The 17,818-nt window shown below is 38.6% G+C and overlaps 1 protein-coding gene across 1 annotated transcript; it reads left to right on the forward strand.

Moving 5' to 3' along the window:
• The first annotated feature begins 4,478 nt into the window (after positions 1-4,478).
• LOC115224260 (NFU1 iron-sulfur cluster scaffold homolog, mitochondrial) lies at positions 4,479-16,517 on the forward strand. The gene is made up of 8 exons (XM_029795069.2): positions 4,479-4,636; positions 7,858-7,979; positions 8,088-8,223; positions 9,465-9,531; positions 11,180-11,291; positions 11,624-11,727; positions 13,806-13,940; positions 16,317-16,517. Exons 1-8 carry the CDS (start codon positions 4,563-4,565, stop codon positions 16,386-16,388), a joined length of 822 nt encoding a protein of 273 aa, XP_029650929.1. The 5' UTR covers positions 4,479-4,562; the 3' UTR covers positions 16,389-16,517.
• The last annotated feature ends 1,301 nt before the right edge of the window (positions 16,518-17,818 follow it).

The following is a 17,818-nucleotide window of genomic DNA, read 5'->3' on the forward strand; positions in this document are numbered from 1 at the left end:
ATCCAACATGATTATCTCCCCTTTGTTTTCTCTTCCCCCCTCTCTCTCTCTCCCTACCCTTCACCCTCCTTCTCTCTCTCTCTCTGGAGACTATTGCATTAGACCCGTTTTTTTTCTGAGTGATTCTGCTTATCTCTCCTTAACATATAACTACTCGACTGTCTTAACATCCACTAATTTTTCTGCTCTCTCACTCTCTCCCTTTATCTATCTAAATATCTATCTATCTATCTATCTATCTGTCTGTCTGTCTATCTATCAGTCTATCTATCTTTTTTTTTCTCTCCCCAAAAAAGAAAAGCTCTACTTTGTAATCTGTTCCGTCTGTGTGCAGTCCTGTGTGGCTAATAAAGAAACATATTTATATATCTACTTATCTATCTATCTATCTATCTATCTATCTATCTATCTATCTATCTATCTATCTATTTATCTGTCTATATCTATCTATATACAAATATATATATGTGTGTGTGTGTGTGTGTGTGTGTGTGTGTATGTATATATGTATGTATGTATGTATGAAATTTATATACAGACACATACATATGCATGTATATGTGTGTGTGTGTGTGTATGTGTATATATATATATATATATATATATACACACACACACACACACACACACGTGTGCACGCATATATGTACATGACTATATAAGTGTGTATCAGGTTCCTTCCCACTGCATGGCACCTTAAACAGATGTTTCCTCCTGTAGCCCCGAGTCAACCAAAGCCTTATGAGTAGGTTTGACAGATGCAAACTACGGCTGGATACCTTTTCTGGTGCCAACCATTTTGCAGAGTGCACTGGGTGCATTTTATCATAACATGAACACTGGAGAGGCTATTGTCTTCTATGAAAGTAAGGCATCTTCAAGGTATGTATGTGTGTGTTTGTATGTGGCTGTATGGTAAGACATTTACTTCCCAACTACATGGTTCTGGGTTCAATCCCACTAAATGCAACCTTAGGCAAAGTGTCTTCTACAACAGCCTCAGGCTAACCAAAGCCTTGTGAATGGATTGTGTATATGTTCTAATTTTTAATTATTATAAATCTTCCACTGAGGAGGGAGCCGGTTTCCAACAAAGATACAAGGCTCCAACTTTGGGATGTAGTTAACACAGACAAATTCACATTTGGAACTTGAGAAAAGTCTTGCATATCTTTACTGTTCCACTCACAGATTGCACTTGTAACGTACGAATTATCCGGTCAATTTCTCTTTCTGGAAATCCCAGTTTATCCAGATTCTCCTTTAAGCATTTACTAACAAAACCTAGTGCTCCAGTTATTATTGGTATGAATATGAATTCATAGTCTGGATATAGAAGCTGGAGGCTTCGAAGCAGTTGTCCACAGATATCCTCTTTTTCTTTGATTTTCAGAGAAACATTTCTATCTGCAGGGCAGCTGACCTCTATGATGGTACATACCTTTGCCTCTCTGTCCCAAACAACAATATCCAGCCTGTTATTCATCAGTGCCTCCATGAGGCCCAAAAGTTGACCATTTCCAGTCTTCCGTGAGAACACATAGAACCATGGGTGGCCATGAGGAAATATCTCCTTGCTTAGAAAACAGGGGCAGTTTGACAACATGAAGGACAAAAGACAAAAGTCTGCGTTTGTCCAGCATTACTGTAATAAAAAAGCTGACCGTGAGTTAGACAACAACAACAACAATAGCTACTGTATATTTGGCCCAGAATGGTCAAGCCAGGTCACAGTAACTGCTGACCTTAAATCCACAGTTAGATGGCCAAGTGGATGTGTGGACGCTCAAGCAGAGACAATCAGGTGTTGGTTAAGATATGGAACCTCTAATTTCCAACGCTTCAGGCCTGATACCATCGTGTCTGGGCAGGGTGGTCGTTAACGAAGTCACAAATGAAGAGATAATAAGCAGTTTTGTGCAGTGAGTAAGGGCGACATGTCACAGTTTTTAATTTTGCATGAAGATGGGGAGGGGGATAGATAAGAGGAAGACAGAAAGAAAGAAAGAAGGGGAGAAGAAAGAAAGAAAGGGGAGAAAGATGGGAGAAAGAAAGAAAGAAAGAAAGAAGGAGAGAAGGAAGGAAGAAAGAAACAAAGATGGGGAGAAAGAAAGAGAGAAAGAAAGAAAGAAAGAAAGAAAGAAAGAAGGGGAGAAAGAGAGAAAGAAAGAAAGAAGGAAGGAGAGAAAGAAAGAAAGAAAGAAAAGAAAGAAAGAAAGAAAGAAAGAGAGAGAGAGAAAGAAAGAAAGAAAGAAAGAGAGAGAAAAAGAAAGAAAGAGAGAGAAAGAAAGGGAGGAAGAAAGAAAGAAAGAAAGAAAGAAAGAAAGAAGGAAAGAAAGAAAGAAAGAAAGAGGGAAGGAGAGAGAGAGAGAGAAGAAAGAATAGGCTGCAATAATAATAACTAGCTTATTTTGGGTGGTTACACAAAAACTGCCACCACCACCACCACCACCACCACCACTACCACCATCAACACCACCACTACCACCATCACCACTACCACCATCACCACCACCATCACCACTACCATCACCACCACCTTCTTATTAATCCTTTCCACTGGAAGCTCATGGCTGCAAATTTGGGGGAAGGGATTAAGTTGATTACATCAACCCCAGTGTGAAACTGATACTAAGAAGGACGACACCTTCTTAATAGTAAGAAGAAGGTGCATTATTAATTAACACCTTATTCTCATCATGCTCATTAAAAGCTTATTACCTCCGTCTTGTTTTCAGTTGTTTGTTTGTTTGTCTGTGGACAAGATATCTCAAGAACTGCTGGATGGATTCGGATGAAACTTTTAGGGATGCTTGGCCTCGTGACTGGTACGAACTGATTAAATTTTGAGATCGATCCAGTACCAGACAACGATTCTGGATTATTTTTCCTGTTTTTCTTTTTGCTTAATTTTTGAGGGCGGTCGGGTTCATTTTTAATATTCTTGTTTGTGAGAGAAGTCGAGTTTATTTCAGATATTCTCATTTTAATAATTATCTCCGATAAAGTCGTGGCCTTCAGATGATGTCCTGCTGTTTTTTTATCCTCGGGGGTCTACTTAAATTCAGCGGATCAAAAGACGCCCCAGATACAAGTACTCCTATCTTTTTATACCTAGTATATCTCGAACTACGCTGTGTGTACGTACTTATTTGACATGGTCGAGTGTTATTCGTGTGAGGTTTGGCTGCTATTTCCAGCAAGTCATGCCAAACCGTTTGGGTTCGCATTGGAGATGGAAAGAGTAATGTCCCTTACACCAGTAAATGAATTTACTTTGTAACATTTTTTTTTTTTTTTTAAAGACATTTTAATAAAACTTTTACAAAGAAGGTATAACCTATTTTGTTACGAAAAAGAGAAAAACAGAAAATGAATGTTTCGCTTAGGAATGTCTGATTTGGAAAGAAATAAAACTCATATTTAACGATTAAGCAAAGGCATGGCTGCGTGGTAAAACGTTTTGCTTCCCACCCGTGAGGTCTTGGGTTCGGTCCCACTGTATGGCAACTGGACAAGCGTCTTCGAATATAGTCCCGGGCTCATCAAAGCCTTGTGTGTATATTTAGTAGACGGAAACTAAAAGAAGCCCATTGTGTGTGTGTGTGTGCAACCAACGCTTGATAACCGAGTTGGTTTGTTTACGCCCTCGTACAATAGCGGTTCGGGTAAAAGACACACTGATAGAATAAGCATTAGGGTAGATTCATTCGACTAAAACCCTTCAATGTGGCGCTCCAGCATGACCACAGTTCAATCACTGAAACAAGTAAGCGATAGTGTTAGACAGGCAGATTGCATAACATGTCTGTAATATGCGTGGGATAATCGTCTGTGATAATCCAAAGATTATAAAGTCAGATCTAACAGGGAACCGTGAAACCTTTCCATCTGCTGGAAGTAGCCACCAAAATCTTCTTTGGGTTTATATACCATATTGTCTCTTAAAAATGATACTTTGGATGGTGTACTCCGTGGTACACTATGATTATTGCTGTGAGGCCTTTGATCATAGGGCTGATCAGGGCTGACTGGGGCTGATAGGACTGACTGGGGTTGATCAGGGCTGACTGGGGCTGATCAGGGCCCTTTTGAGGTTAAACAAAATCGATGTTTCAACTAAAATATAAATACAGATTTTGTAAAAGATCGTCAAAGAAAGAATTTTAATCATTACAGATAGCTGCATTTATTAAATATAGCAATTTTATCGATATTAGTCGTTAATCTATTTAAATTATTAATAATAAATTATATGTAAGGATCAAAAATTATTATAAAATGACATTTAAAATATCAAAATGATTCATTTCGAAACTAAGGCTCAGAAACTGGTTATAACTGTCAATTTACATCGAGTTCGATAAGAAAGTTCGACATTATTTTAATATCTGCACATTTTGAAAATAATTACTCCGTTTTATTTTAAAATATTACAATGGATATTTACGGGTCATTTTTGAAGCTTTTCTTTTTCTCTTTACGCGAACAGATATGAAACGCAATGGCTGTTTGTTCGAAACTAGAGTTGGGAGGCTGGCTTTAGTTGTTTATTCACCATTATGGCCAACACTGTCGTGTTCCGACGTCTGCTAAAATCTCTTTCGCTGAATTCTTCCTTCAACAATGTTGTTCGGTGAATAGAAACTTATAATTTACCTTTGATATACCCTATAAATCTTCAGTAATTGTTTTAGCATCCGTCCCATGTCTTCCTGTCATCTGTAACATTAGAACTCAACGGAGGTCATATCGGAGAGAAAAGTATTTTGTGAATACAAACACACACACATTTATTCAGCTTCTGTTTATAGTCACATCCCGTTTATAATCAGCAGCTTCCCGTATTCTACTTACAGCAATTCTAGCTATTGACATATCCGCTTATAATCAGTTTTCGTGATGTGAAAATACATTTATAGGATCTTTTTCCCCATTTATAATATAGCTAATTACAAAACTTATTACGTAAGCCTTGACAGCTAGTCTGCTTCGTAATTACATACGTACACACACACACACACATACATACATACATAGCATAGAATATCATAGCTATACAAATGTGCATCCTGCGACTTTCAGAAGAATGTGTAGAAAATTTCATTGAAAAATCTCTCCCTCTCACACAAACACACATAATTTTTTCTTCGACTACAAAATCTCTTTTGGCCTCAACTTGCACTAAAGGTTTTTCGTACAGAACCCTTGAAGTAACAAGATCTCTCTATCTCTCTAAGGTGTTTTGTCTGTAAAACTAACCTTATGGAAACATATTCAAATATATTCTCAGTAAAACTTATTATAGAATAATAATGTTGATGTGAAAATGTATTTTTGTATTTATATTTTCATATATATAAAAGATATGGAAAAAAACTATTTAACATAAAACTTATTCTATTTAAACAATATATATATAAAGGCTTATTACATTTCAAACCTTTCTAATAATTATTTATATATATGGTTGGGAAGCAAACTTCTTACCACAGTCGATATATATATATAGATATATATATATATATATATATATATATATATATATAACAACTGTTTCCCAACCACGTTTCCAGATTCAGTCTCACTGTATGGGACGATGTGGGCAAGTGGCTTCTACTATGACCTCGGTCTGACCAAACTGTGTGAGTGGATTCGGTTGATGGAAACTGAAGAAGCCCGTCGTGTGTATGTTTGTGTGTATATATAATATATATATATATATATATTATATATATATATATATATATATATATATATAACAACTGTTTCCCAACCACGTTTCCAGATTCAGTCTCACTGTATGGGACGATGTGGGCAAGTGGCTTCTACTATGACCTCGGTCTGACCAAACTGTGTGAGTGGATTCGGTTGATGGAAACTGAAGAAGCCCGTCGTGTGTATGTTTGTGTGTATATATATATATATAATATATATATATATATATATATATATATATATATAAATGTGTGTGTCTGTGTTTGTTTATTCTCCACCATTGCTTGACAACCGATGTTGGTGTGTTAACATCTCCATAACTTAGTGGTTTGGCAAAAGATACTGATAGAATAAGTACCAGGCTTAAAAAAAGTCCTGGGGTCAATTCATTCGACTAAAAATTCTCCAAGGCAGGGTTGCAGTCGAAGATTGAAATAAGGAAACGATTAAAAGGAGTGGTAAGAAGCCTGCTTCCCAACCACATGGTTCCAGGTTCAATCCCACTGTGTGGCACCTTGGGCAAGTGTCTTCTACTATAACCTCAAGCCAACCAAAGCTTTGTGAGTGGATTTGGTTGACGGAAACAGAAAGAAGCCCGTCATACACATATATATGTATGTGTGTCTCTGTATTTGTCCCCGCCCCATCACTTGATAACCAATGTTGGTGTGTTTACATCCCTGTAATTTAGTGTTTTGGCAAAAGAGACCAATAGAGTAAGTCTTTGGGTCGATTTGTTTGACTAAAGGCAGTACTCCAGCATGGCCACAGTCAAATGAATGAAACAAGTAAAAGAGCATATATATATGTATGTGTGTGTATATGTATATATTCTTTTACTCTTTTAGTCATCTGATTGTGGCCATGCTGGAGCACCAACTGGAAGAATTTTCAGTCAAATGAATCAACCTCAGCCTAGTACTTATTCTATTGGTCTCTCTTGTTGAACTGCTAAGTTCCAGGGACATAAGCACAGCAACACCGGTTGTCAAGTAGTGATGGGGTAGGGGACAAAGACTCACACATGCAGATACAAAACGAGAAGTGACACTGCGAAACTGTTATTTTAACGAGCTGAATCTTTTCATCCAAACTGTAAACTCAACACACTGGAACAGGAAAATGTAATGGTATATCTTTGGCCAACTCTGATGAGATTCAGTATGTTTTTAATTATGTCAATTAATTTCTAAAGTCTTGAATCGAAACAGCTGACAGAGATGATGTCCAGTTTTATAATTAATTTAATTATCTCTCTATTTTTAATTTTTTTTTTTGCTGTATATATATATATATATATATATATATATATATATATAAATTATTTTTTTTATTTTATAGAAGGAGCTTCTACAGGACTAGAACTGTTTCATTCAAAAGAAATCATCAGGAAGCTAGGTGACAAGCTAGCTTCCTGATGATTTCTTTTGAATGAAACAGTTCTAGTCCTGTAGAAGCTCCTTCTATAAAATAAATTAATTTACTCTGCTATGTATTGAGTACCTTATTTACTGTGGTTAACCCCGACTCAACCCGGGACCTACATATATATATATATAGATCAATAGAGCGATAGATAGATAGATATACGATGGGTTTCTTTCAGTTTCCATCTACCAAATCCACTTACAAGGCCTGAGGTTATAGTAAAATACTCTTGGCCAGGGTGTCTCACAGTGGGACTGAACCCAGAACCACATGGTTGAGATGTAAGCTTCTTACCACACAGCCACAATCATGAAGATGGGAAGGAACAGAGCAGATGTATAATTTATGTTAGTTGGGGAATTCATAAAACTCCCTACAACTGTGTGTAGTAGGGTCAAGTTCACAACTGTTGTTGTTGTTATTTAACCCAGGTCAGTCCTGATTAATTAGACTTACAATCAAAGGATATTCCAACCACGACCATCCTGATTTTTTCTACTCTTACTTTCTTTCCTTTTGTCTTTTTCTAGTCATAGTGTCTCCCAGACAACATTATCCAATGAGTTCTTCCTTTTGTTTCGTATTCTTTTTTAAGAATATAGGGTGTGATTTGATGGGCAGGATTTAGCTGCTATTTCTTGCTGAATGAATGATTGCATAGAAGCCCTTTTTTGTTGACTTTGGTGAATTTGGTTTTCTTCTCTGTTGCAGAAGCCGTTCATTGTCATCTTTAGTGGCAGCGACCTCAGTGACTAAACCAAGGACATTGTCCAGCAGCCTCTCTAGAATCCAACATAGACAATGGCCAGTCATCTCGCCATACCAGCAGAATGGTAGGGAAAGGTTCTAATTTCTACTGTGCTATTTCCAAAGAAAATTTCCTTTTTTTTTAATTTATATTTATTTGTTTTCCTCTTCTCCATCTTTGTCTCTCTTTACAGTCCGAACCATGTTTATTCAAACACAAGATACGCCAAACCCGAACAGCCTCAAATTCATCCCAGGTACTCAGGTTCTTGAGGCAGGTACCAAAGACTTTCCAAATATGGCCTCCGCTCATTGTTCTCCCTTAGCCAGGTAAGTTTATAACACGACATGTATGTGTGTATGCCTCTGTTAGTGTGTATGTGTGTGCCTGCATGTGTAAAAGAGTAAAGAGAGTATAATATAAAGTCTTTAAAATTTCCAGTTGTTGACAGCCGTATTGTTGTGGAAGGATTCCATCCACCACCAAGTGACTAAAAGTGGACTGACACCTTGCTATAAAATAAAGTACTGTTGGCTGAGAGCGTTTAACCTCACGTAACAGTAATAATAGTGTTTCATGTAAATACTTTCTTTTCCCCCTGCTTCATTAAATTATTTATCCAGCACCAGGATATAAAACGTATGTAGTGCTATTTCATCCTTCTTAATATTTGTCTTCATCTTATAGAAATATTAAAATTTCTAAGTCTCTCTAAAGGAGATTATGGCAGTGGTACTGGATATTAATAGTTATCGCCAAGCTAATATGGTAGTCCATAAATATAAGACTAAAGCTGCCGCTGATTAGCTCCAAGAGGCCATCGCCTCTAGCTAGCTATATGACACACGAACCTGTGTCCATTATAACCTTCAAACAGGGGAGGTCAGCCGCTTCCCCTTGCTGGTCAGACATTTGCAGACATGTTTCAGGGTATTTGCCCTTTATCAATGCAGAGTAGCCAGACCCAACAGGCATCGCTACTAACCGTCTGTTCGAAGGATTTATTTACCTAATTTCATGTGTCATATAGCTAGCTAGAGGCGATGGCCTCTTGGAGCTAATCAGCGGCAGCTTTAGTCTTATATTTATGGACTTAGCTTGGCGATAACTATTAATGTCTTCATCTTGTTTGTTGTTAACACAACATTTCAGCTGATATACCCTCCAGCCTTCATCAGGTGTCTTGGGGAAATTTCGAACCTGGGTTCTCATTCCTAAGGTATGAGGACAAATATCCATCAAATGTAAATAATGTACATAATTCCTCATCTCTTAAATATAGAACTGAAAGAAAAAATAGTTTGTAATTTCAAAAAAAGATATGTTTGACCTTCTTTTTGTCCCTTAAACTTCACAGTTGCTGGTACTTCAAAGCATTTAAAGACAGTTCATTATTTATGTTGGACGGATAGGTGTCCTCATCTTTGTTGTTACCACATCATTTCAGCTGATGTACTCTCCTGCCTTCATCAGGTGTCCACCAGGACACCTGAAGAAAGTTGAAGAATACATCAGCCAAAACGTTGTACGGAACATATTTTTGTATGTTTTTGCCTTTCTTCTTCCGCAGACAACTGTTTCGGGTGGAAGGTGTGCGGTCGGTGTTTTTTGGTTCTGATTTCATCACCATCAACAAGGTAAGTTGTTGTTGTTGTTGTTGTTGTTTGAGAATTTAACTTTAACATCATCATCGTTGTTGTTGTTGTTGTGTTTATTATTTTCATCTTCAGTTGTTGCTGTTATCATTGTTGTCATCATCATTGTCATCAAATTTAGACTTTGTTATCATCATTTCTCCTCTTCACCCCTCCTCCTCTTCTCCACCCTATCCTTCTCCTCCTCTTCCTCCCCAGGGGGAGTTCATAAAGGATCTCTACAACTTCTACAATTTGTTGCACTGTGTCATTGAGACGTGTTGCATGCATTCAACAGGGCCCAGAGTCGAAGTGTTCTCATGTTCCTAATTAACCTTTATTTGTTTGTCAGTGGTTAGCGTTAGGAAGGGCATCCGGCCATAGAGACCATGCCAGAACAGACAATGGAGGTTTGGTGCTGCCCCACCAGCGTTACCAGCTCCGGTCAAACCGTCCAACCCATGCCAGCATGGAAAAGGGATATATATGTGTTTGTGTGTATATTCTTTTGCTTGTTTCAGTCATTGAACTGCAGCCATGCTGGAGCACCGCCTTTAGTCAAACAAATCGAGCCCAGGACTTATTCTTTGTAAGCCTAGTACTTATTCTATCGGTCTGTCTTGCCGAACTGCTAAGTGACGGGGACGTAAACACACCAGCATCGGTTGTCAAGTGATGTTGGGAGGGACAAACACAGACACAAACATATACATGCATAAATATATATACACATATATACGACGGGCTTCTTTCAGTTTCCATCTGCCAAATCCACTCACAAGACTTTGGTCGGCCCAAGGCCATAGTAGAAGACACTTGCCCAAGGTGCCACGCAGTGGGACTGAACCCAGAACCATGTGGTTGATAAGCAAGCTACTTACCACACACCCACTCCTGTGCCTATTGTAATATATATATATATATATATATATATATATATATATATAGGCATAGGTGCAATTGTGTGGTTAAGATGCTTGTTTTCTAGTCATGTGGGTCTTGGGTTCAACCCCACTCCGCGGCACCTTGGGCAAGTGTCTTCTACTACAGCCTTGAGCCTACAAAGTTTTGTGACCGAGTTCCATTGATGGAAATTGAAAGAAGTCCCTTGTGTATATACATGTGTGTGTGCGTGCGTGCATGTGTGTGTGTGTGTGTGTGTTGTGTGTGTGTGTGTGCTCTTGTCTTGACAACATGGTTGTAAATAAGCACTGCTGTCATACAAGCAATGTTGTTCACTTCTGTGTAAAACATATCTGGCCACCATTTGTGTGAGATTTGGCTACTATTTCTTGAAGATCAATCATATAGAAGCTTTCTCCATTGGTTCAGAGATTAAACAAAGTTCTGCTGGTGCTAAACCAGATAGCAGTGTGTTAGGCCCCTCACAGGGACCAGGGGTTCTGGCTTGAATGGTACTGGGCTTACAAAGAATAAGTCCTAGGGCAACTAAAGGTGGTGCTCCAGCATGGCCACAGTCAAATGACTGAAACAAGTAAAAGAATATGAGAAGTCGTTTCCAGATAAAAAGCACACCATTTGGCATTCTAACAATACGTCTACATTTAGTTGGATGTAAAGATTGCTCTTTGCTATTATTACTGCTTCTGTCATTAACAATTATCCTTCTTTTTATGTTTTGTTTTCCTAGATTGAAGATACAGATTGGGCTGTTATTAAACCTAATATTTATGCCACCATAATGGATTTCTTTGCTAGTGGTCTCCCAATTCTGACAGAAGAACAGCCTTCTGCAGAAACAGGTACAGAAAAACATAACTTCTTAACACATTTTATCTTTTTTTCTTTCTGTTCTTTCACAACAGAAATGAATGATACAATAAAAGATTAGAGTTTTGTCCCTTATAATAGAGAGTTCCTCACTTCCTTCAAAATGAATGTAAACAAGGTTAGTATGAATCTTGTGATATCATGCATTTCAGGATTTGTTAACCAATGTAGCCCTATGTTGTACTGAACTCTATAGGGCCTTAATTGTTCATGGTGATCAAGAAAGGTAGGGGGAATAACTTCAAAATTACATGAAGGAATGCAGTGTATAAACAAACAGCTTCTCTGCTTTTCTTAATTTCAGCTATTGACCCTGAAGATGATGAGACTGTAGCTATGATAAAGGAGCTGCTTGACACCCGGATTAGACCCACAGTTCAAGAAGATGGTGGAGACATCGTATTCATGGTTTGTTTTGTCTTTCTTTGTTTTTTTTTTATTGTTTACTGGTCTTCCTCTCCCACCCACCCCAGTACACACCGGTGACCCCCAGATATTCTTCTATTCTCTATGGAGTTGCTACAACTTCACCAGCCCCGGTCTCAAGCCTCCTAATCCCTCCAGTTATAATCTCATGGATCACTATATGTGCAGCAGAGTTGAGAAGGACACTAACCGCTCTGCCTGCAACCAAAAGCCCATGCCAGCAGCCAAGATCAAGGAGGTGTTCAAAGATCTTAAGGACACATCTACATCCACTGGGTTCCCTCTTGCCAAGCAGTCTACAAAGAGTACTTTGTGGAGGTTTTGAAGGAGTTCAAGAAGAGATTCCGTCCCCAAAGGCCAGAGCACCTGCACCACAATTCTGTCCTGGTAACCAACTACTCAACAGAGATGGGTGTCAAAACTGTCCATCACTAGGGGCAGACCCGAGTGCCCCCTCCCCTCAAGAAAAGAAGTGTGCCCTTCTAAATAATGTTATTACACCCTTTTCTCCTGGAATTGTATTCCCTTCTGACCTTGTGCCCTCTCTTGAGAAAATTCTTTGGACTGTACCTGATCACCATCCCTACAGTTCACACCTTACTCCCTGTGACTTTTGGTTGTTGCTCAAGCTGAAAAAGAAGATAAAGGAGGCTGTGACAAGGGTCCTTCACTTTGGAAGACTTCCATGGGGCCTTCATAAAGTGGATGGAGTGCCACATCAAGTGACTTGATATCGGAGCATCATACATTGAAGGAGATTAGAGTTTTGTACTTGTTTGAAATTAATAAATGTCTCTCCTAAAACAGTCTGGAAACTTCTGGAATGCATCTTGTATATATACTGGGTGTTTGGGATATACTTGACGAATTTTTTATGTCTCCTTCTTTCAGGAACAGCTTAATATATCGGTGAACAATTAATGGCGTTGGGGAGCATAAAGACTCAAGTTATAGTTGAGAAAAAGTTAGCTGCCATGGAGGACTGAAAGCCGTCTGAATGTTGGGAAAAGCCCTGCATCATGAGGATTCGTGCTGGTTATCAGAATCCCAGCATCGTTACTGCTGCTCAATGCTCGTTGGACATTATAAAGGCTGTAAGCCAGGACATGGACATTGTGAAAGCCAAATTCCCCCAAGACTGATGTTCTTTGGGTGTGTCTCTCTGGTGAGGGTGACGTCATGCTGTCCCACGTCTTTGAACAGGGCCTTGGGCTCAATTTAGACAGCTATGTGAAGCTGCTGGAGGTTGTTGTCAAATTCTGGATGGAGAGGGATTCTGCTGGAAGGCCATATGTGTGGCAGTAGGTTTCAGTTCCTTATCATACCCCTGGAAAAAGGCAGAAACAGATGTTGGAGAATATCCATGTAGTCTCTAGCCTCCTAATCCCCCCAGTTATAATCTCATGGATCACTATATGTGCAGCACAGTTGAGAAGGACACTAACAGCTCTGCCTGCAGCCAAAAGCCCATCCTAGCAGCCAAGATCAAGGAGGTGTTCAAAGATCTTAAGGACACAGTAAGGAAACTATGTGCCAAGTTCCAGAGCTGTCTTAGAGCCATGCTGGAAGCTGAGGGTGGCTACTTTGAGTAAACTTATCTCCCAGCCATAATCGAGTTGATATTTTTTTGATTTTTTAAAAATGGTTTTATTTTTGGATGAGACATTTTCGTTTCTTTTTATGCAGACTGTCAAGTTTAATCTGAACACTGTGTGTGTGTGTATATCATTTAATCATTATATATCATTTACGTGCCGGTGGCACATAAAAAGCATCCACTACACTCTTGGAATGGTTGGCATTAGGAAAGGCATCCAGCTGTAGAAACCTTGCCAGATCAAACTGGGCCTGGTGCAGCCTCCTGGCTTGCCAGTCCTCAGTCAAACTGTCCAACCCATGCCAGCATATAAAAACAGACGTTAAATGATGATGATGATGATTAATCCTCAGTTATTTTTCAGAAAAAATTAATTTAAGAACTATTTGTTGGGGTGGGGTAGATTTTGTTGGGTTTTTTGCCTTTTTAATAATCAGGAATGTTGTTGTTCTACAAACTGCAGGGATTCGAAGATGGAATTGTCAAGCTGAAAATGCAAGGTTCATGTACCAACTGTCCAAGTTCAGTTGTGACTCTAAAGAGTGGTGTACAGAACATGTTACAGTTTTATATCCCAGAAGTCAAGGAAGTAGAACAGGTAAATTTTCCAACATTGACAGAATCTTTTACCATTATTTTGCAGGTTAGAATAGCTGGCAGAGGTTACAATAATGTAAAGCTAAGTTTAACTAACTCTTTAACATTTAAACTGGCCGCACCCAGCTCAAATATTCTGTTTTATGTTTAAATTGGTCAGATCCAGCCTCTCACACCTACCCTATAATGTCATTCTAAAAATAAACCATCACATTATTGAAATCTCAAAACTTCCAGATACTTCAAAACAATGTGAATAAATAAGCATTAGTTTTGACAGGGGAATCGGAATGGTAAACGGTTAAGGATTAGAGACAACAAATGAGTGAGAAGTGGATTGCAGTGAATAAGATCTTTGGAGAAGAGAACGGGCAATGGAATTTGAGCAAAGAGAGTGTTAAAAATGTAAATAAAAGCCCACATTTTTATTATATTGAAATGGGAATTTTTAAGATTTTGCTATCACTTTCGATTGATGCAAAAATTTTGGTTACATATGTAGATAGACTTACCTTATAATCATTTATGTAAGATAGGAAACAAATGCAGAAGATTGACTTAGTCTGCAAGTCATAGCCCAGAAAGGTCATCTAGCTCAGAGAGTAGTTACCGTAAATAAAACCTTATTTGGAAAGGAAGGATGTCTTTAATTCTGCTGCTGAAAGCATCTCTGGTGCCAATGGCTTAATAAAATCCATCAAGAGAAGGCAGCAAGCTGCCAGAAAAGTTAGCAAGTATTTCGTCTGTCTTAACGTTCTGAGTTCAAATTCTGCCGAGGTCGACTTTGCCTTTCATCCTTTTGAGGTTGATAAATTAAGTACCAGTTGATCACTGGGGTCAATCTAATTGACTGCCCCTCCCCCAAAATTTCATGCCTTGTGCCTATAGCAGAAAAGATTATTATTATTAAGGCAACAAGCTGGCAGAAACGTTAGCACGCCGGGCGAAATGTTTAGCGGTATTTCGTCTGTCTTTACATTCTGAGTTCAAATTCTGCCGAGGTCGACTTTGCCTTTCATCCTTTCAGGGTTGATAAATTAAGTACCAGTTGAACACTGGGGTCAATCTAATTGACTGCTCCTTGTGCCTAGAGTAGAAAATTTCATGCCTTGTGCCTAGAGTAGAAAAGATTATTATTAAGGCGGCGAGCTGGCAGAATCGTTAGCACGTTGGGCGAAATGCTCATCAGTATTTCATCTGTTGCTACGTTCTGAGTTCAAATTCCCCCAAGGTCGACTTTGCCTTTCATCCTTTCGGGGTCGATTAAATAAGTACCAGTTACACACTGGGGTCGATATGATCGACTTAATCCGTTTGTCCTCTCTTTGTTTAGCCCCTTGTGGGTAGTAAAGAAATAGGTATTTCGTCTCTTTTTACATTCTGAGTTCAAATTCCACCAAAGTCGACTTTACCTTTCATCCTTTAAGGGGGGGAGGGTCGTTAAATTAAGTACCGGTTGTGTACTGGAGTCAATCTAATCGACTGTCCCTCCTCCCCCAAAATTTCAGGCCTTGTGCCTAGAGTAGAAAAGAATAAAAACCATTGAGACTACAGAAAGCAATTGTGATACCCAGGTACCCCATACCAGCATGGAAAGCAGAAGTGAACTCATTATATATATATATTATTATAATTTATCTGCAACTCTGTTATCATTTATCCAGGACTGTATTATGTGGTAAGTAGCTTGCTTACCAACCACATGGTTCCGGGTTCAGTCCCACTGCGTGGCATCTTGGGCGTTTTCTGCTATAGCCCTGGGCCCACCAATGTCTTGTGAGTGGATTTGGTAGACGGAAACTGAAAGAAGCCTGTCGTATATATGTATGTGTGTGTCTGTGTTTGTCCCCCTAGCATTGCTTGACAACCGATGCTGGTGTGTTTACGTCCCCGTCACCTAGCGGTTCGGCAAAAGAGACCGATAGAATAAGTACTAGGCTTACAAAGAATAAGTCCCGGGGTCGATTTGCTCGACTAAAGGCGGTGCTCCAGCATGGCCACAGTCAAGTGACTGAAACAAGTAAAAGAGAAAGAGACTGCATTATGTAGTGTTTGTTTTTCTATTAGTAATGTGATTTGAGGGGAATTTGGTTGTTATTTCTTGCTGGTTGTGTAATAACATAAGAGGTTCCTTTGCTGGATTGTTTTATTGTCTTGTGACATTAATAATTAGAGCCAGACCAATCCTGGTTGTATGATCATAGGGGTTCTGCTTATGACCATCCCGTTAATTTTATATGTAGACATAATGTAGCTGGAAGTACATTATCCAGTGTGAGACTTCTCTTTAAAACAGCAAGTGAGGATTTAGTTACTATTGCTAGCAGGTTCACAAACCACATGGATATTCAAACATTGCGTTGTGTCTTTGGTGTAGGTCGAGGATGAAATGGATCGAGTTTCCAATTCAGAATTCCAGAAAGTTGAAGAGAAACTTGGTGATGTATGAAGATCTGAAGAAGAAGAAGAGAAAAGATAAGGAAGCCTTCCCTCTTCAAAATCCCTGTTTTCCACCCTCTTTATTGTACATAGTCTACCCAACAAAAGGTTATAATAAAACTTATCTTCGTGTTTTTCAGTTGTTTTCTTTGTATTTCAATTACAAATGCTTAAAATTGTTGCTGCTGCTACTGTTGTTGTTGTTGTTTACCCCAGGTGACCCCTAATCAAACAGGCCATTGGCCGTGTAGTTAAGCAGTTTACTTTACGGCCGTATATGGCTTGAGGTTTGATCCCACGGTGCAGCATCTTGGGCAAGTCTTTTCTACCATAACCTCAAGTAGACGAAATCTTTGAGAGTATAATTTGGTAGACAAAAGCCTGAAACCGGCACCATTTCTGTTTTGAAATCATAGACTTGGTCTGCTGCTTAATTTAAAACACCATCATCATCACCACCACCATCATCATCACTACCATCATCATCATCACCACCACCATCATCACCACCATCATCATCACTACCACCATCATCATCACCACCACTTGGTCCCTGGTTACCTTTAGCAGTTGAAAGGATTTTGTCTCCAAGCTGAAGGCAACTTTCTCTATTCCTTTCTCCACTCTCAGAAATCCTGCAACATAATGCAAACATGTAGCTTTTTTGTGCATTTTGTTTGCAGAAAATAAAGAAATAACAATAATAACGTTTAATAAATGTTGCTTACTGCAATTTGTGGATGATTCTTTTATGACTTCATTGCTTTCAGGCTTAGATTAAGGTATTTTCGAGCCCGACATCACAAAATGTGTCTGAATAAACATTGCCAGACAGCAAATAGAGATTCGGACATTGTTTAGAAGATATTTTTCATTTTTAACCTCGTGTATAGTACGCACTAGGGATTTTGACCTTTAAATTTTGAGGGGGAAAATGCGGATTATACTCGAGGATTTACAGTATGCCTCCTTTTACCCCAAATGCATTGATGCTTATCCTTCTTGTGTGTGTAGTAGTAGTAGTAGGTAAAATTACCCTCATCAAGCAGGAAAGAATATACAAAGAAAATGAGACAAGAACTCTTAGGATTTAAAAGTGATAATCTTCTTCCGTTTATTTATCAAAACAAAGCATTCTGTTCATTTATTCACTGAATTCAGACATACCCCTACCCAACCACTACCCAGTCACCAACTGCCATTTACAACTGTGAAACATTGTTAACAAAAATCTAAAAGAAAGACAAAGCAAATATAAAAAAAACTTTCCCTTATTGCAAATATTTTTTAAAATTTCAATATTAGATGAATTTTCTCCTTTAAACTCATAAAATAATCTCATTTTCTGTTTGTTTTTTTTTTTTAATATTTTTCATTTTTCCTTTAAAAATAACAATATAAAAACAGACCCATCCCTTAACCCATCAGTTGTTCTCCTGG

Source organism: Octopus sinensis, linkage group LG25 (genome assembly GCF_006345805.1).
Source record: "Octopus sinensis linkage group LG25, ASM634580v1, whole genome shotgun sequence".
Classification (NCBI taxonomy): Eukaryota; Metazoa; Mollusca; class Cephalopoda; order Octopoda; family Octopodidae; genus Octopus; species Octopus sinensis.